Genomic DNA, 20,331 nt, shown 5'->3' with positions numbered 1-20,331 from the left:
CAACATCTCAGTACACTGAAAACACTTCTTTGAGACTATTAACTCCTTGAAAGGAACTGGGCCTGACATTCTTTCCTTTTCATTTTCTTAATGCATATATGGTGTTTAATCAACCCAGGTACTGTTCCAATGCACGCTCAACCTTAAGTGGTTTATTGACACTACAAAAGGGCACTTAACCATGCAGTGTCAGCATTTGCAGACACAAGAAGCACTGGGCAGGACACTATACTACTCTGATGGAGATTTTTTTACAACAATCTGGAGTATGTGAATTTTTTTTCACTGATGACATCAATTTTTTTTTTGCAGTGTCTTGTCCACCAGAATGCTGCACATACCTGGCTCCACAAACATGCCACTGCTGCTGATGGAGGACAGTGATTGGCTGTGTTTTCAGTGTCCTTACAGAAATTTGGAACAAACACAAACTGAGATAACCATGAGCACTTAGTTCCTAGTTCCTGCAATGTGCACCCAGTGAGATATAGAGGCTAGAAGTTCTCCAGAGGTTCACTCAGGGGCCATGTGCTCAGTGTAAATTCTTGTCCTCGTCCTTGCTTGTGTACTTGCAACAGCTTGCTTGCTCCTGAAGTCCCTTCTTCTCGAGGTTTTGATGGGCTTGGTTGGATTCCAAGTTGGGTACATTCTGTACATGCTACCTAGAGCCACTTCCATTGACCACATATCTCCTATAGGGATCATGGGATGAAAAAGACAGATGTGAAACTTGCAAAAACTCCAGGCACTGCAATACCATTCAATCCACAGAACATTTGTAGAGGTGACGCTACTTATTCTCTTTTAGGTCCACCATGGCTCTTCAATTCCAACATGTAGACCCCGATTTCTACAAGCAGGAGGAAAATGAGATCGAGGTGAGCCTTGAGGATGAACAAGAGACCACTGTAGCAGCAGAAAATGGCAACTTTGAAGGTTCTCCAAATGGTCCAGACAAACTAAAGAACCAGGGCATCCCAGACCAGAAGGATGATGTGATCCACTACATTGGTGATGACATCAAAGATGAGAGCCATGGGAGCCACCAAGGGTCTGGACACCCACAGTTGGAGAAGCAGGAGAACTTGGCTGCTGCCAGAGTTCCACAGTTCCGGCGCACAAGGCCACGGATCCAGTTGGGTCTCACACCCAGGCAGCTGAGTGAACTGGAAGAAGTTTTTGAACAAACTAAGTACCCTGATGAGGCCACAAGGTATGTGGCTTGTTTCAGTAGCCAATCCCACCTCCCATCTTTCAGCTTCTCATTTGGAGGTGTGTTCTCCACACTGTGGCCCCTATCTGCTTTGAGCCCCAAGGCATGGAGGTCTTTACCTGTTTCATTGATGGGAAGGGATTTGTCATGTCAGAGTCAATATTTCCATGTAATATTGATATAGATTGATTCTAAAAACTGGTTGGTGCCTCTCAATTCCTTCATTCAGTTTTCTTTTTGTTTATGTTTGTTTTCTTCCTCCTCTTCTTCTTCATGCTTCCTTTCCCCCTTTTGTAATGGGAATTGTACTCAAGACCTTGGGGTTTCTAGGCAATCCCACTACTACTATAACATATCCCCCATGTGTTAATTAATTAATGCGTTTATTTATTGTAGTAAAGTAGAGATAAATGAAAAGCCACTTTTATACTTTAGAGAGCACCACCTTTACATATTTTTGTGTTGGTATGTGACCCATCTCCAGAAGTCTCTTCATCTTGCCAAGCTGAAATCTGTATTCCTCTAACAGCTCCACTTTTCCATCTTCTTTCCACAGGAGGGACCTTGCAAAGCGCTTGTTCCTGGGAGAATCCAGAGTGCGGGTCAGTAAATCTAAAAAGGCTTTGGGTAGGACACTCTGCTTCAGGCTGTGGTTGATTTTCTTGTAGCCATTATGAAAAGTGATCATGGGTGGGAGGTGCTGTTGTCTGTTTTATAATGGCAACCAAGCATTGAGTCTTGCAGTTTTCCAGAGGTAAAAATGGAATGAACACCCAGCAGCTTATGGTCCTTTCCCATTACTGGAGGCAGCATGATCTCTTAATTGGAAAAAAAACCTGAAAAGGCAGACTACTTATAATCAGTGTGTGGATATCAGATGTATAGACAGCATTGAATATTATAATGCCATGCATATAGGAAGACATAAATGTTTACTGGAATGTCTGCAGTGATTAATAGTGAAGTCCAGACACTCAGGTCATTTCAGGGCACTTACATCTAGGATCATAGTAGGGCTCTAAATGACCTTGGGGACCTCTAATTGATGTAGCAAGCAGCAGGGATAAAAAGGGGTTCAGTTGCAACAAATATACATTTACTTAAAAGCATGAGTTAATTGAGACAAGGGAGAAATGCTTCCAAGAAACACACTTTTTCAAAAACTCACCTGTGTTTAGTTTTGCAAAGAGTCATGTGGGAAGACACTTTAAAAGTCCACGTGGTTGGCCCTCCACCTTTGTAAGTTTGTGGAAAGGTGATGTAGACAACAGCAAGGCCGAATTTTCATGTTCTCCCATGCTGTGTTTAGGTTATCTAAAACATTGCCAAAATAGTCTCATTAGTGTTTGGAGAGGTCTAGGGATGACAGCTTTGGAAGTTTGTGCTAAAATTAAACACAAACGAAAGCCGGGAGGTGGTGGCACATGTCTTTAATCGCAGCACTTGGGAGACAGAGCCAGGCAGATCTCTGTGAGTTCAAGGCCAGCCTGGTCTACAGAGCGAGATCCAGGACTGGCACCAAAACTACACAGAGAAACCCTGTCTCGAAAAAAAAACAAACAAACAAACAAACTAAACAAAAAAGAGTCAGACTGAATTAATTTCAGTTAATCTTATAAGGAGGACGTGATCAGGGGAAAATAGCAAAGTCAAAATGCAGGTTGGGGCTGAGGAAAGAGCTCAGTGGATAAAGTACTTCCCACATGAGTTGGATCCTCAGCACCCACATAAAAGCTTAGTAGGTATGTTAGCTCACATGCATCATAAGCTCAGGTTCAGGAGGCACAGACCATGGGTCCTGAGGGTGATTGAGACTAGCTTAGTTGCTGAGCTTAGGTTCAGGGACAGAACCTGCCTCCATAAATCATGTGGGGAACAAGCTAGGAAGATGCTTGACTCTGATCTCAGTCCTTTGCAATCAGGAGTGTGCATGTGCACATGGACACACATGCACATCATACACCATCCACATAAAAAGTAAAGGTTGCCAAACCACAGACAAGTAAGTCTTCTGTTGAATAACTTGAAAACAGAAAAGGTACCTTTTCCTTTAAAGGAGACTGTGTTGAAGATACAGGTTTTTTGAAAATTTGGAAAGGCTAGAGCTCACTTGAAGGTAGGGTTGTAGCTATCTTATTTTCAAACGAATTTCTTTCCTTCAGACAGTAAAGACTAATGTTTAGCTCATGAGATAAAAAGCTGAGGCCATGAGCCCAAAGAAACTGAATACTCCATGCCAAATCAGAAAGGACAAAGGCAGCGCAGAGTGCTGTTAATGCTAACTTCAGCATGCATCAGGGCAGTCATGATGTAAGCATGCTGCCCTACCTGCAGTAGGTTGTCCAGAACAGAAGTCCCAAATAGCAGGCCCCTGAGTGCATGTGTCCTAACAACACAAGCTATAAGCTACAGTAGGACCAGGCTCAGGTGGGAGAAGTTGGAAGAAAGAAGAGTGGTTTTCCCCAAGATGGAGAGGAGGAGTGAGAGGAAAAGAAAAGCTGAAGGTGTGAGGGATTTTTCCCCTCTCGGAGCTGACAGGCCACTGCACTACAGCTCTAGGTATAAATGCACTGCAGCTCTAGAGAGGCTGATGCACTGCAGCTCTAGAGAGACTGATGCACTGCAGCTCTAGAGGATGATACACTGCAGCTCTAGAGAGATGATGCACTGCAGCTCTAGAGAGGATGATACACTGCAGCTCTAGAGACTGGTGCACTACAACTCTAGAGTTGATGATGCACTGCATCTCTAGAGAGACTGACACACTGCAGCTCTAGAGACTGGTGCACTGCAGCTCTAGAGAGGATGATACACTACAGCTCTAGAGACTGGTGCACTGCAGCTCTAGAGAGGATGATGCACTGCAGCTCTAGAGAGGATGATACACTACAGCTCTAGAGAGGATGATGCACTGCAGCTCTAGAGAGGATGATGCACTGCAGCTCTAGAGACTGGTGCACTGCAGCTACTGAGAGAAGGTGGACACAAGACACAAGAGAAAACACCCATGGTCTCCTGTTTGCTCACTCTTGATTGTGACTTTCCAAAAGCCTCACTTCTAAATTTCCCCTTTCCTCTTACAGACGTAATAGATAGGCTTTAGGAATCTAACGGGGAACTCTGACTTAATTTGAGCCCACATGAGTCAGCCACTGGGGCTTTATTTAAATTCATGGAGGCATCATGATGGAAGTAGGGCTTCCTTTGGTTGGTAATCTTTAGAATATACATCCACATAATAGGCAGGGAGAGAAAGTACATGGAGTCACGAATGTGCAGTTTGAGAACTTCCCAATAAAATGGACCCTCATTCACTAGGAGCCTGAGAGGATGGTGACATCTGACAGGTAACTGTGACTCTATTTCCATAGCTAGACAATGTATTGAGGAGGAGGCAGTTCTGTTAAATGTTCTCCACTCTGGCAGATCACCTTCCTGAGTGGAGGTTCAACCTTAAGTCTTTGAATGTCCTGGTAAAATAACAGGGTCCAGGATGCCCTTCATGTCGTGCAGGAAGTAGGGCATCAATATCCTCATGCTGCAATTCTCATTGAGAAGATTGCCTTTGTCCTAAGCCCAGAAAACATAAGAGGGCAAGAAGTCCATAGGTGACAGCAACCTCCCCCATCACCTAAACTCCATGGAAGCAGGGGAGTGCCAAGATACCGAAATGATTTGTCTGAATTGGTCTTGTTTCTCTAACCCTATAAATGACAATATCCCAGCTCTGTGCAGGCCTACCTTGGAGTAGTGTTACCTGTTCCAAGGCAATTTGAGAGGTATTTTTTTTTTTGAGCTGGGGATAGGATGTGGTTCTGCACACTCTTTGGGCAAGTGTGGTTCCTTGTAATCACCCCACCTCCTTAAAGTGCTAGAGCAATAAGAAGTCATCAATCCATGAATGGTGAGCTGAAAGCATGGGGGTTAAAATGTTACTAGGGAAGAATTGTGTGATAAACATATATGCCAAAGGAGATCCAGAAACACAGAAGGCTGCTTGTGAGAGACCAGGATAGAAGGAGAAGAAGCTGGGGGGAGAAAGAGGAGAGGAGGAAGAGGAAGAGGAGGAGGAGGAGAAGGAGGAGATTGGGAATGAAAGAGATTGTTTTCTGAACGTTTAGGGAAAGTAGGAAGTGGATATCCCACTATCATAAGTGATAAATCTCACAGTATCCTTTATCCTTTCTTAGCTTGGCCACTTGTGAGGAGGCACCATAGGGAGTTAGGATTTAACTGTTTGTGTAAGACACCACAAGTCTTGAAGTCAGGCTGCAAACAGAGTGTGAATGATGAAGTGTGTTGATTTCAGTTTTATTTTTGACCTTTTGTCCAGAAAATAGATTTTTGTTTCCTTAGAGTCATCCACCACCTCTGGATCTTCCAGTCTTTCTGCTTCGACTTGGGTATAGATCCCTGAGCCTTGAGGGGAGGAGTTTGATGAAGACCTCTCATTTAGAATTGACTTTGGTAACAGCTTTGGATCAGTCTTTATTCCAGCTGGTTAGGACCACACTCAGGTATCTGGCACCTGGATGTGGCCCCAAGTGCCCAGAACACACGGATTTTAAGGTCAGAAACCATGTCCTAGAATCTCACTCAGCAGCTGCAGAGGGCCTTTGTAGAAGTAAGCACTTTGAAGCAAGCTGTTTAACGAAAGCTAAAATAACCAGTTAGCTGTGGTGGGGTTTTTGTACAAACAGGCAGTTTAACCGAAACTAAGTTAGCTAGAACATTCTTGATCTTTGGTCCCGAGAATAGATTTGAGTAATTTTCCATGGGATTCTTCATCATAGAAATCAAATTCTATTTATACCTGAAATGGCCTCAACAATAATACAAGATGGAGGAACCACTGCACTGTCTTGCCCTGTCACATTCCCCACTGGATCAAAGGCATGAGTCAAATCATCGACTCATCCTGTTCTAGGAGGGCATAGTTGGTTCTAGGGACCAGTAGCTTAAATGAGTTTATTCTCTGTTTGACACAGTTGGCCATGCAGCTGAGCATGCAGGGTTCCACCATTAGCCCAATAAAGACAAGAATCCATGGTTCAGCTAATGCTGACAGTAAGGTGGTCAGCCATAGGGACCAGGTCATCAGAGAGCGATACCAATTTCCTGATCTATGTCTTCTTTCCATTCATTGAGCTTTTCTCTCTCCCCTCTCTCTTCTCTATTGCGATTGGCTCAATTTTTCACCAGTTTTTCAGGACCTATTTGGTCAAAAGTCTCCTTTAGAGTTCTAGTCATTATTTTTACTAACCTGAACTCTGTGGTATATATGCACAATGTAACTTCCAATTAATAGTTAATACCTTTCTCAGATTTTGAGACATTTTGGCTGTGAAGGCCGGGTCATCGCTAGACCCCAAAGCTAGGCGCAGTCCAAACCTGGAATTAGTTCCTGAAGAAGTTTCCTAGTAATTACTGGAGCAGAATCTGTTTGGGTGTGGTATGCCTCCATGCATCCTTGGACGGTGTCTACAAACACCAGCAAATATTTATAGCCAAAAATAGTAGGCTAAATTTTAGTAACATCCAACCCCCAATGTTCTCCAGGCCCACTTCCTCAAGCCCAGATCCCTTTGGAGTTTACCTGAGCACAGGTGGCACATCTAAACATGGTGTTTGAGCCTTCTTGGCTTAGACTCTGTACCTCTGGGCTTGAAGGACCTTGAAAATGGCCTTCTGTTAGCTGTCCACATTCCTCATCAGTGGACAGAGCTATGAGGAGGCCATCTACCCACTGGAGCAGGGGGATTTATGGATATTTTTCCCTTTAAACTCCAATGGATCTGCACTCAGGGCCCCATCAAATGATGCTGGTGAAATACTGAACCCCTTCTCCTGGTCTATTTCTCCCATTTTTCTCTCTTGTCTGTTTCCCCAAGGGCAGTGATCACCTCATGGGAAAGTTTTTTTTCCCTCTTTATCTTTGGCTTCAATGTCAGCTACTGTAAACTTTCTGAGCGATTTCCATAAGTTGAAACCTATTAACCTTGTGCCGCCACTCCCCACACATGGGTCTGCAAAATTACTTCTGAAGGGGCCAATATTGGCTCAAGACCCCCAAGACCAACTTCTCAGCACAAAGGAGATTTATTTGCCCCAGAGAGACAAAGGGCAGGGAATAAGAGACAAAGACAGGAGAGAGAGGATGAGAGAGAAGGGGAAGGAAACAAGGGAGAGGGGCAAAGGGTACTTGTGGGGGGGGGACGACAAAAGATTATCTCTGGATAGAGAGGAGGCAGACATGGGCCATAGGAAAATGGCAGTTTGTAAAGGTAAAGGGGGAAACTTCACGTTAAGATAAGGTGTTTAATGTTGATTAGACATGTTAATTAGGGAAGCTCAAGGGGATTTTGATGGCTGAACTTCAATACTTTGATACAGAACTTGGTAGTGAGTGTCAGGAGAAGGAAGTTGCCAATTAAGGGAATAGACCTTGGTGGCTAGCTTTAGGAATGTAAGCTAACAGTTTTTAGCAAGGCAGAGGGAATGGGGAGATGGACAAGGCCTGCCAGAGCCATGTTTGCCATGCTCAAGCTGGCTAGAGTCCCTTCAACTTTCTCCTTCCTCTGAGCAACCAGCACCTGGCTCTGGGAATTATTCCTGTCTCCCAGCTGAGGGAACAGGCAGAAGTTTGGGGTTTCTCCGAGTTACTTGGTTAGGACCAAAGGATTCTGGTTTCCAAGGAGGAGACACAGGTCTTAAGCCAAGGTGAGGGGTCTTGCACCAGAGGAAGCCATTGGTTATTTCATGGGAACTGGTGATTACAGATGAGGCTTGGAAGCACCCAGATAGTCACAGCAGTAGTGGAGCCAGCTGCCACGAGGCACAGTCACAGCTGATGCCAGAAACAGGGGCACCACAGTGCTGCCTGGCATTGCCCATGAGCTTGCAGGAAATTGTGCACTGCCTAGGGGCAGCTCTACCTGTGGTCTTGGGATGACTTACTCTCCCTTTCATTTTCAATCTGTTTCTTCAGCCAACAGAACTGACAGAAACACACAGGGAGACACAGTCATGCTGAGAGACACATAGAAAAGACAAATGACAAATAGGGGTGGCTACCACACTTTCATACACCTGCAGATCAACAATCCAGTGATATTGCACAGATCCCAGACACAGGATCTATGGTCGAGCCTGACCTCTCCTCTTGTGTCCTAACCAGATGACACCCCTTACAGACCAAACTTACCTCTGGAGGTGTTAACACCAGATGACTTCTGTTTTACCTTTTTGGTTTGTTTCTCTTTGGGTGGTGACCAATACTGGGTGCCTCCAGAGTGCTCAGCAGCAATGGCTCAGAGATGATTTTCTTGGGATCCTGGACCGTCTCAGGCCGAGTACATCCCCTAAGAGTCCTCTCCAGCTGGTGCATTCTTCACTGTTCCTGGGGGTCCCAAAGACCTAAGTGTCTGTGTCCAGTCTCTGGGATCTCAGAGGGACCTCCAAAATTTTACCCGTAGCCCACCAGAGATGGCCACTCAAACAATTTATAGCCAATTGAAAGTATTTATTCCAGCTGTCTGGGATTACATCCGAGCTATTTGTGGATCTAGGTGTAGCTCCGAGGGTACAGAGCATGGGATTTTAAAGCAGAAAATACCCTGGCATCACACTCGGCAGCTGCAGGGGGGCTTTGCAGAGTAAGTACTTTGAAACAAGCAGTTTTAATAGAAGACAAATTAAGTGGTTAGCTGGAGGCAGTGTTCTGCACAAGCAGGTAGTTTAACAGAAGCTAAGATTAGGTAGCTAGGACATCTTGACCTCTGGTCCCCAGAATAATAGATTTGGATAATTTTGCCTCAGTTTTCCAACAAGGAGATCAAATTCCAGTTAAATCTGAAATGGCCTCAGCAAGAATACAAAATGGAGGAACCTTTTTGTTGTCTTGCCCTGGGACAAAGTCTCTCACTTTCAGGCGCAAGACCTGCAAGGGTTTAAACCAGACAAAATTCCAGCACTGAGAAGGGGAAGTGGACACAAAGTTGCACCCCTAACCAAGAAGCTCTTTGCAATTGATACCTGATAGTAAAGGGAACATGAATTTCTGCATGGAGTGTCACTGGGTACAGCAACCATACTCTGGGGCAGGCCCCATACCCAGGAATAGTTCTGGTTGACTCCATGTTTTCTGCCGAATTTTTGTCTCTTTTGTTTTGTTTTGTTGTCGTCTTTTAGTTTGTTTTGATTTTTGTTTTTTGTCATTATCTTATTTTTGAGAGAGAGAGAGAGAGAGAGAGAGAGAGAGAGAGAGAGAGAGAGAGAGAGAGAACGAGAAATGAAGTTGGGTGGGTTAGGAGGATGGAGAATATGAGAAGTGTTCAGGAGGGTAAATTATCAACTATATTCCATAAAATAATTTTAAAGTAAAAACCCATATGTATGAGGTTTTTCTATTCGGTCTAAAGCCTCACTGGCATACAGAGATTTTTTTTTCCAGTTGTGATATGGACTGTTGAATATACTAAAGCCATCTCCTTCACCATGTTATTGCAGAGTTGGTTTAAGAGAAGAAGAGCCAAGTACAGGAAAACTCAACAGTCTCAAATGCTCAAGTGTGAGTCTGCTGACAGGCAGAACACCTTGCAGTAAAGCTTTTGGAGGAGTCCTGAAGCATCATTTTGTCTCGGCACTGGATGAAGACAGGATATTCTGGTGTCACTGACGAGTGCTCCCAATGCCTATGAAACCTTATTCTTTCATCAACAAAGAGATGTGTATTCAATATATGTCATGTCTTTTTTTGGGTAGCAGTAAGTTGTGGGTGTCAATTATTGAGAAAATATCATGTTTGAAGAACAAAGAGAGGTGACAAATCCTGAGTCATCTTTATTACTCCACAAATCACAAAGTTTCTCAGGAGCCACAGAGACCCTCACTCAGACACATAGTCTTCTCTATTGTCACATTGTGCTATCCTCACCTTAATCGTTGAGCCTGTATATATGAGCAAATACATGAAAACAAGGACAGAGAAAGTCCCCAGTGAGAAGACTGTTCACAAAGACAGCTGAGTTCCACCAGTATTTAGGAGTTCACTCTTATCTGCACCAAATATACAAAGAGGAGATTCTGAGCATTCATGGGAGGAGGAGTGTGAACAATCACCCAGGCTGCCCCCAGGTCTCTTCACTATCCTTCCTTTCAATGGCTCAGTCATGGTACTAGGAGTCATTCTGCCTCAGGTCCTACTGTTTCAAAGGAATCACAAGAGCCCATCCCATGCTGACTAGAAGGAAGTTTCCTCTCTTCTCCCACCTCTATGCACAAGATGCATATTGACCCATTCCTCTCAGGTCAGACCAGAGAGGCAAAGGTTTCTCAGTAGATGCACCAGCCCAGGTTAGGGGTAGACATTGGATACAGGGTTTGGGACACGCAGGGAAAAATGTCTGTGTTAGCCCAAGGGTAATAGGAGGAGAGGCAGTGTGGGAAGTGTATAGAGAGGCTTGTGCCTGAGTTCCAGCAGAGAGAACACATCAAAGGGGCATTAGTATGGCTGTGTGGGGCATTAGTATGGCAGTGTATGGCATGGGAAGTAGAGCTTATGATCCTGTAAGAATGTGGCCATGACATGAGCTGATTTTGATGCTGTGACCACTTTTGAGCTGTGGCAGACTCTAAAAAAAGAGGGTGCAGCATCATGTATTGAAGGCCTCTTTGGAAACTGAGTACAGGTAAGGGGGAATCTGGAATATGGAATAGAGAAGATGGGTAAACAGGGCTTGCGTACTCAGTGGACACACATCTAGAAGTCTGCTGTGACAGAGGAGGGATGGATAGACTAGTACACCCTTGTATTTAGGGAAGTTTATGGATGGTAGAGGCATTGGGGAAAGATGAAAGACATGGATCCACACAGCAGGTGTGTAGAGGCCAGATAACGTGTACTGGCTGGTTTTGTGTGCCAACTTGACACAAGCTAGAGTCATCAGAGAGGAATAACCCCCAGTTGAGATCCAACTGTAAGGCGTTTTCTCAATTAGTGATCAGTGGGCAAAGACTCAGCCCATAGTGGGTGGGGCCATCCCTGGGCTGGTGGTTCTGGGTTCTATGAGAAAGCAGGCCAGGCAGTGGTGGCCCATGCCTTTAATCCCAGCACTTGGGAGGCAGAGCCAGGTGGATCTCTGTGTGTTCTAGGCCAGCCTGGTCTACAGAATGAGATACAGGACAGGCACCAAAACTACACAGGGAAACCCTGTCTCAAAAAACAACAAAAAACAAAAAACAAACAAACAAAAAAAGAAAACAGGCTGAACAAGCCATGGCCTCTACATCAGATCCTGTCTCCAGGATCCTGCCCTGTATGAGTTCGTGTCCTAACTTCCTTCAGTGATGAACAGCAATGTTGAAGTGTAAGCCAAATAATCCCTTTCCTTCCCAGTTTACCTTTTGGTCGTGGTGTTTTGTCACAGCAACAGAAACCCTGACTAAGACAACATCTTTCTACTCCAAGCTGGGCTGGGAGCACTGATGCTGGAGTTGTAAGTACCAGGCTGGATGCTGGATTTAGGGACATGTGCAAGACCTAGAAGGAAGGGGAACAGTAGACAGATGCCTGTGCAGCAGAGGTGGGTGTGTGAGGTGGAGACAGTGAGAAAGACTCCCTGGGGTCTACTACCACAGAATGCAGACAGGTTCTTAGTAGAGTCCTGAGAATTGGAGAGTGACTGGCCACACTAAGTGGGCCTGGTGGATCAGGGCCCAACAAATGCAGAGAAAGTTTCTTTCCATAGAGATCAATGAACAATGAGGAAGGGGCCCATTGATAAAAACAGGTTCTGGTGTGGGACCAGAGTGAGCACCCACAGCTCCACATACCAGGAGAGGGGAAAGAATATGTAGTCAATACACAAATGGGAAGGTGTCCTCATTGTGATCTGTGTTCCTTATCCAGCGACTGCCATTCCCAGGACCCCACGACAAAACAATCGAAACTGACACCCATTCCTTGGGGAAAAGTCCAGAATAAGGGCATAGAGAGATGGCACAGCAATTATGGACCCAATCATACTCTTTATGGTTCATTTCCCAGCACCTATGTTGGCTCATAACCTCCTGTAACTCAAGCTTCAGGGGATATGAAACCCTCCTCTGGCGTATACAGGCACCTGTTTGCATACATGCACAGACTCGTGCACATAATTACAAATAAGATTTCAAAAAGAAAGTCCAGATTGAGAGTTCCAGACAACAGATCTTCAGCCATGAATCTTTGTGTCCCAGGATCCTTCGTGTCCTGCCACCATCAGCATATGCCTAGTGCAAGGCGTTTTTGATGCATGTATCTGAATAGGGACATTGCTGGTGAGAGAGTTCAGCAGGTGCTTCATTTGCTGTGACAAAATACCCTGACAAAAAGTAACGGTGTGCCCGTGTCACAAGACCCCCAAGCAAGACCACCACAGAGCCAATATCCGATGCAAGCACACAGGCATCTGTTAATAGCAAAACAAGCCCTGGCTTGATCCATGTCCAACACTCAGCACAGTGGATGGAGGAGGACAGCCCCGAGCACTCACTTCAAGGGGTTTATATAGGAAAAGTTTATGTGCAGAGGGTTACATATCTCAGGATTGCACAAGGCCTCGGGGTGAGGTAGTTCTTTGAAGTTACTGGCTGACCTATAAGCGTGAGGTTACTAATGGCTAACAGGATGCAGGGTATCTACAGAAACATAAGTTTTTTACTCCCTATAACCTGTTTTTGTTGAGCCCAGGATATATACATTCAGATTTATTATTTTAGTCCTTTCCTCCAATGAGTTTAATTTCTGGTCAGCTATAAAACTCTGGTCAGCAAATACCTTTAGAGGGGATGGGGAGGGAGCATCTCTTAAGAGGGGTACTGATTTTTTCCTTTCAGTAACTCATGGGAGAAAGGACTTACTTTAGCTCACAATTCCAGGTTATAGACCATTATAGTAAGGAACTTAAAATAGCTGGACACTTTACTTTCACAGTCAGGAGTAGAGAGAAGTGAATGCATTCCTGCTTACCTGCTTGTTTTCGCTCATGGAAATGTATCCATTTGTATGCAGTTCAAGATCCCCTGGCTAGGGAATGGTGCCCCAAAAGTGGGCTAGATCTTCCTATAACAACTCACTTGAGACAATCTCCCACAGGCCAACCAATGTAGATAATTTATCATTGAGACTCTCTTCTCAAGTGATTGTAAGTCGTGTCAAGTTGACAAAGCAAAACATCAGAGAAGGTAAAGTCACCAAGACAGCTGACCTGAAGTTCATCCCCAGGATTTACATGGTGGAAGGAGAGAATCAGACCCTGCAAGTTGTGCTCTTATCTCCACACTGGGAAGGGTCACCCCAATAAATTAATTATAGTAATAATAACAATAACAAAATAGTAATGACTAATAGTGCCTCTCCATACAATAATTCATGTGCTGCATGGTAGAGATTGCCTAGCTTGCACTAGGTCTTGATTTAATGTCTAGTCCCATGGAGAAAGTTGAAATATTGTCATTGGGCAAGCACAGGGTTCAGACATTAAAGAAAATGTCAACTAAGAGTGTCTATTTTTCTGATTCCCAGGGGAATGCATCTGCCTCCCTTCCCCAGCTTTGTCAAGGCCCACACAGCAGCCAAGCACTAGGAGGCCTGGATTAGAGAGATCAGATTTCCAGCAAGTTCTGTTCCTTCCAGTTTGATCTTTGCTAACTCACAGCAGCTTCAGGTAGTGCCTCATTATCCTCCCCTACATGCTGGGCCTCATGGCTGTGACTCTCATAGATCTGCTGAGATGACGTCTTTCCTCTGTTCATCCAGGTGTGATCTCAAAACCCTGACCTTTGAACACCACTAGCACATGAATCCAAGACAGGAGGTCTTACAGTGACACTGTGGCTTCAGGGCACTGTTGGCCTGAACCTTCTTTCTGGCCCATGCTGATGGCTCATTGTTGTGTAACAGTTTCCTCTGAGATGGAAACATTGCACCATGCAGGCTTGGGACCTCCTTAACCAGAGACATAACTCCAAATAACTCTAAGAACTCCCTGAAACTGACTAGGTTCACTAGGCCCCTTCCTGCCAGAGTCAACAGTGAAAGCTGAGTCCCTCTCAGAGGAAGAAAAGCTGAGCTGCTAAGAAGACTCTTAGAGGTCAAAAGAAGCAAACACGACTGGGACAAGACCAGCTGCCTAGAAGAAGCAAGCCCAGCTAAGCAGCCTAGAAGAGGTTTTAACCAGCTGAGGCACCTGGAAAGGACACGTTCCAACCTGTTGAGCTGCCTGCAGGCTGTGTAGTGTACTCCAGATTCCCAGGTTTTCTGAGCTGTCACCCATGCTGGGGTTGGCTTTGGTGATACACCTGTCTGAGTCATTTCTGCTCCTGTAACCCCCTACCCATATCCTCTAAGTAACCCCAGTAAAACCCATTCGTCCACCAAGTTGGACTTTGATGGTATCTGCACTTTGGTCTATCATGGGCTCCCTATCTGGGGTGAGTAGATGAGTGTGTTTCGTCTCTTCAGGAAAAATCTTGTTACACAACACATGCAGGTAGCCTGAGGGCACCTCAAGAAAACTACCTCATAAGGTAACTGTCTGGTGAAGTCAGCGCTGCCCAGAGCAACAATCAGCATCTCATGACAGCAATGTCTCCTGTCATTAAATGTTTGTTTGTTCAATTCCTCACTCCCTCCTGTATCCCATTCTCAAATCTTCTTCAGTTAAAATCCGACCAGAAGTTTAAATGATGTGGGACGCTTCTATATCACCCAGTGCCCTGTCTGCAGGCATGCATCCTGCTTCCCTTCTGGCTGCAGATTTCACAGAGATGGCTGTGGGGGCGTATGTCACCTCCACCCTGGTCATTTCTTCCCAATATGATGGGGATGCATTTGTTCTTTCCTCTTTTGATTTTAGTGAGCACCTTTCTTTGGCTTTAACATTGACAGGCGACACTTTGTGTGCCTACAACTGCAGAGTGATTGAAAAAAAGTCTAGAGAACAGGAAAAATGCATTTTTCCATTCCTGAACTGTTGGAGTATGGGAAGGAACAAGTCATTGCAAGGATACGCTAGACAGTAAGGTAAATTTTAGCTACAAATTAGAAATTCTTTTAAATTTTACCTTCACATTTATTTTATTTTATGTGTATGAATGCTTTGCCTGCATGCACATGTGTATACCATGTGTGTGCCTGGTACCTATGGAAGTCAGAAGGGCATGGCATATCCCTCTGGAAGTGGGGTTACAGATTCATGTGAGCCACCATGTGAATGATGAACCCAGCTCTTCTTGAACAGCCAGTACTCTTTACTCTGAGCCATCTCTCCATCCCCTCACATAATTCTTTTTAGCATAAATATGTCTCTAATAATGTATGGAGAATACACATCAAAGAATAAGCTTTGTGTGTAGTGGCACATTCCTGTGGTACTAGCGTTTGGGATCCTGAGGCAGATAAACTAGAGTACCCGGTCAGCCTGGGCTATACACTGAGGCTCAGTTTTAACACCATACATTAACTGTTTACCTCTATTTTAAATATACCTTAATGGTTCTCTAGTGGAACTACAATTGTAAAATTGATGTGTCATTATTTGATTTACAACAAGCTTAAACAATTGTACCTTTTGGAATTAGTCCATGGATATATATCTACCTGTGATTCAAGAGGGTTCCAGGAGAAAAATACATACCGAGCACTTCCTCTACATATGTGCACGCACCCAGGTAGCACCCCAAACACAGTTACCAACACTTGTTTTGTTATACAGCTTTTTCTGACCTATGTACTTTTCCCATTCAGGTGTATCAGGTGCTGTGCTGAGGATGATGTGATCTATTCTTCAGCAGGGACTTCAGGAGATGCACGGGTAATGGACAGAACTTGGAGATAGGTTTTCCACAACTTTATTACATACATACCTAGAGTCTGACCCCAAGATACAAGCCCTGGGAAAAACCTGCTGGATCTGCATGGTTTTGTTTACATAGGTTCTTCTGCTTTGGACAGTCGTGCATGGCAAGTTCTGGAGTGAACAGAAAAGTTACTTTCTCAGACTGGACAGAGATTCCGTTTTCTCCACCTCAGGAAAGACTCTTGTATTGGGCTTAGCAGCCTTGGAAAGAGGCCTTGCTCTTAGGCACAGAAACCAGAACATTCCACAGCATCAAACTGAAGTCATAGGAAAAGTTTCTTCTTCAGTAGCTAGAGGTTGCATACGGAATCCTTCTGAGGATTATCCATCCAAGGGTAGAGAAGGTTAAAGAGGGTGTGGAGTGATGGCTGGGGCACAGAGTCACACAGAACGGACCCTTCAGAACCATTCGCCTCTATCACTTTGCTGAAAGAACACCTCAGTAGCCCCCTCAGACAGAGAAACACAAAAATGCTTTGGACTAGGAAATCGAGAAGCCTGTGTGAATTAGTTGCCTGCACAGCAACCTGATCCTGCACCCAACTGCCCAATTGCTAGCGTGGTATTTTGGTTCCTTCTGTGTACTGGATGTTATACGTCCCTTCCTGTCCACTACATTGATATTTAGGAAACGGACTGCAAGAGTATAAATGGGCTCTGAAGCACCAGGCAGCTTTAGAAAGGGCCCGGACTGTGTGATTTAAAGATTAATTTCCCTCTTGAATGCTTTTCACTCCCTACCATTTTGTAAGCATTTACAATGTAAGTTGGGCCTGGCTCTGTCTATCCCACTAACATCTCTGGACTGACTTTATCCTGTATGTTCACATGATAAAAGTCCATATGTGTGATGCTGTGATGAAAGGAGGTTTGTGCAAGGGGCAGAAGTAATAATGTCCAATATTAGAGCAGGTGGTTCTGGGTCAGGAAGCAGTCATTAGTGTTCCTCCCTCTCAGCTACTCGGAGAGGAGCAGAGTAATCAAGTTTTCTGGAAGTTCATAAACACATCCTAACTCAGACTGGAAACCACCTCTCAAGGCAGCACACAACTCAAACAAATAGGAAATTCAGTCTCTCACATTTATGTATATGAGTCCATGAAATGTGGTCTTGGAAAAATAACTTCAATGAAATATCTAGAAGCAGAGGGTTCAGGTGCCACCAGCTCTTGGGGCAACCTGGCCCTTCAGGGGCCCTTGTTGGAGGCATCAAGTAACCAGAGATCCTCAACTGTCTGAGGAAGTTCCTCCAGACCACTTCCCTCTGGCCACCTCCAAGACCCACCCTCCCTGTTTGCTTGGTTTCTTCACCCTAAGGTAACCCCAGAACATCTCCTGCAGCAGCTGTCCCCAATGTGGGCACTGAAGAACGGGGAACCTTAAACTGCCACCTGCTTCCCGTTGATTGCATCTTTAAGGCCCATGCACCCTTACTGCACCTATGCAGAAGTTCCACGAGGGGTCCCTTGAAGGGCCAAAGCCTGGAGAAATTCTGCACGGAGGTCTGGCCCAGACAGCTGACTGCATGGGAACCTCAGAAGCAGGCCTAGGAGACCAAGCCAGCAGCATTTGTCTCCCTCTGGAGGACGAGGTGGGGTACAACAAGGCCGAACGGGACAAATCAAAAAAAGAGCTGCTTGGAGCACACACACAGCAAGCCTTAGGAGGTTCCCTGTTGTAGTTATGGCTCTTCCTCCCTAGTCATAGGGCACATTACCTGAGCCACACTGTAAACAGTGACCTCCTCCGGCTCAGAGTCCACCATCAGAGAACAGGTGCCTCTCTCCGTTACTCCTTCCCCAACCCCCATTGAAGCCGGCCAGGGTGAGAGTGTACTCAGACCAGTGGACTAAATGGAGACGCTCTACCAAGGCTGGGGTGGGTCCTGAGTGTCCAGTGCCTTTTTCCACTTCTTGTAACTCTGACCCTATGGATGGGAAGCCCGAGCAGGAAGAGAAGCTGCTAGTGTTGCTGAACTTGGAAGCCTAGCTTTCCTGTCCTCCTGCTGCCTTTCTGGGGTGTGCCAATGGGAGGGTCTGGCCCCATCCTTTCCATCTGTACCTCTTCTCTCAGTGTCCTTTAACATCTCCTGCGGGGAGAAGAAAAAGAGCACTGAGGGCCAGGAATAAGGTGGAAAGGGTCTTAAGTGTTTACGTCCTTTCTCATCTTGCTTTTAGAAGAGGTCCCTCCATGTTCCAGGGCTTCAGACAGAAATAGAAGACAAGGCAGAGGGCTTGAGATAGCTGAGCCAGAACTGAAGCAAATATGCTGTGGCTACCCCGACATCACAGGTGGGACAGGAGCTTTGTAAACTAGTGCTGTACCCCAGTAAGTGAACCCCTATTTTATAAGAAGAAACAGCCTGGAGGTGATAGAGGGGACTGGGATACTGATTTATAGGTCCTCGCTCCTACAGCTTCAGTTAGGGGTCATGGTCATCGGCTAAGCTTCCTTTTGCCTTGTGTGAGTCACGTGGCATTGGGCTTTCTGGGCAGCAGATCATGCTGCCTGAGTCACCTGGATTGCCAGTGTCCTCTGCCCCTCACTTTGACTTTTGCAGGTCTTGAGGTGGTCTGGGATATGATTTTAGGGAATCGTGTTCTCTTTTCCTCCTGTATCCTATTGTTCCCAAAATTTCCTTGTCCTCTGTCTGTCCCTGCTTCTTTGCTGTTGATGAATAGAAATAAATCTGATCTTGTAAATCTGGGTTAAAGCTTCAGGGCAAGAAGAGGGCCCAGCAGCAAACTCCTTTCAGGAGAGTGTCCACCATGGAATTGGGGAAGTGTGGAAGAAAGGATACACAGAAATCCTGGGAGGCCTTTGCTGAAGAGGCAACTCCACTGTTCAGTCTCTGAACTCTCCATGAATTTTCATCCATGCCAAAGAAGTCAGAAAATCACTCAGGCAAATTGTACATTAGAGAAGCTGATACCAATATAAATACTACAAAGAAAATGATGGAAAATTGGGAGGCATCTAAGGTAAACTGAACTTGGAAAAGTGAATACCCTTGGATGTGAAATGTCATTTTTATATGTAAGTGCATGTTTGTGTGCGTTGTTGGTGTGAGTTCGTTTATGGGTATGCTTAATGGATGTGGAGAATAAGGGTAGCTTTTGGTGTCATTTTTCAGGTGCAATTCATGTTCTTTTTAAATTTTTTATTTAAAATAGATTCTTCTTTCATACAATACACCCTGACCACAGTTTCTCCTTCCTCTACTCCCTACCCCTTCCACCTATCCTCCCCAACAGATCCACGACACTCCATTTCCTCCTCAGAAAAGAGCAGTCCTTCAAGTGAGGACAGCCAGACAGGACAAAACAAGATACAAAAGACAAGGCAAAAGCCCTCATCAAGGCTGGACAAGGCAACTCAGTAGGAGGAAACAGGTCCCAAGAGAAGACAAAAGAGTCAGAGAGACCCGGTCCCATTATTAGGAGTCCCACAAAACACCAAGCTAACAGCCATAACAAAATACAGAGGACTTGGTCCAGACCCTTGCAGACCCCTGCTTGCAGCTTCAGTCTTTATGAGCCCATGTGAGTCCTGCTTAGTTGATTCAGTGAGTCTGGTTCTCCTGGTGTCATCCATACCCTCTGATAGTCCACATTCTTTTGAGTTACACATTTCTTACAGTTATAGGTCTGCTGTATTTCCTTCTCAGCCTGTTGCATGATTAAGAGAAAGTCACATGACCTCTGTTTTATTTTCCCTATGTACAAGATGAGGGTATGATTCTCATGCCTGATTACATGACACTAGTCAGGGCTTCAGCCCGGCATGCTGCACTGTCTCCTACTAAGCCTTGGCAATCTGACAAGGCTACCCTTTGCCCATTTACTGGGTAGACCCTTATTGCTCTAGAGCATCACTGTTTGTACAGACAGGGTAATTTGTGAGCGTTCTATGTGTTTCACTTCTGGAAACAATGGATGCATGTGCCAGCACGATAGGACTGCACACATCTCTCTACTGTAACCATTACTTTGTCTGTGTTGACCACTTTCCTGCCTTTGGGGATTCAGTGCTGCCACGTGGCCTTTGTTACTCTGGGATACAAGTAGACTTGTTGTATTTGATTTATCCAGTTATGACCTCTGACTTCCACTGTGAAGTGTGGCGTAAAGAGAACAGCAATGACAGATCTCCTCCGTCATACTAGTTCACAAGTTCCGTTTTCTGTAGTATTCCTCACAAATAATCTTCAGGGCCTTC

At 45.1% G+C, this 20,331-nt stretch overlaps 1 protein-coding gene across 1 annotated transcript; it reads left to right on the top strand.

The window, feature by feature from the left end:
• The first annotated feature begins 815 nt into the window (after positions 1–815).
• Positions 816–9,817, top strand: LOC128115812 (rhox homeobox family member 1-like). Its single transcript, XM_052746899.1, has 3 exons — positions 816–1,213; positions 1,770–1,815; positions 9,722–9,817. Exons 1-3 carry the CDS (start codon positions 816–818, stop codon positions 9,815–9,817), a joined length of 540 nt encoding a protein of 179 aa, XP_052602859.1.
• Positions 9,818–20,331: the final 10,514 nt, after the last annotated feature.

This window comes from Peromyscus californicus, unplaced genomic scaffold (genome assembly GCF_007827085.1).
Source record: "Peromyscus californicus insignis strain IS unplaced genomic scaffold, ASM782708v3 Scaffold_10__1_contigs__length_136768540, whole genome shotgun sequence".
NCBI classification, from domain to species: Eukaryota; Metazoa; Chordata; class Mammalia; order Rodentia; family Cricetidae; genus Peromyscus; species Peromyscus californicus.
Note: the sequence above shows the minus strand (reverse complement) of the source record. Positions and strands in the feature narration are given on the sequence as shown.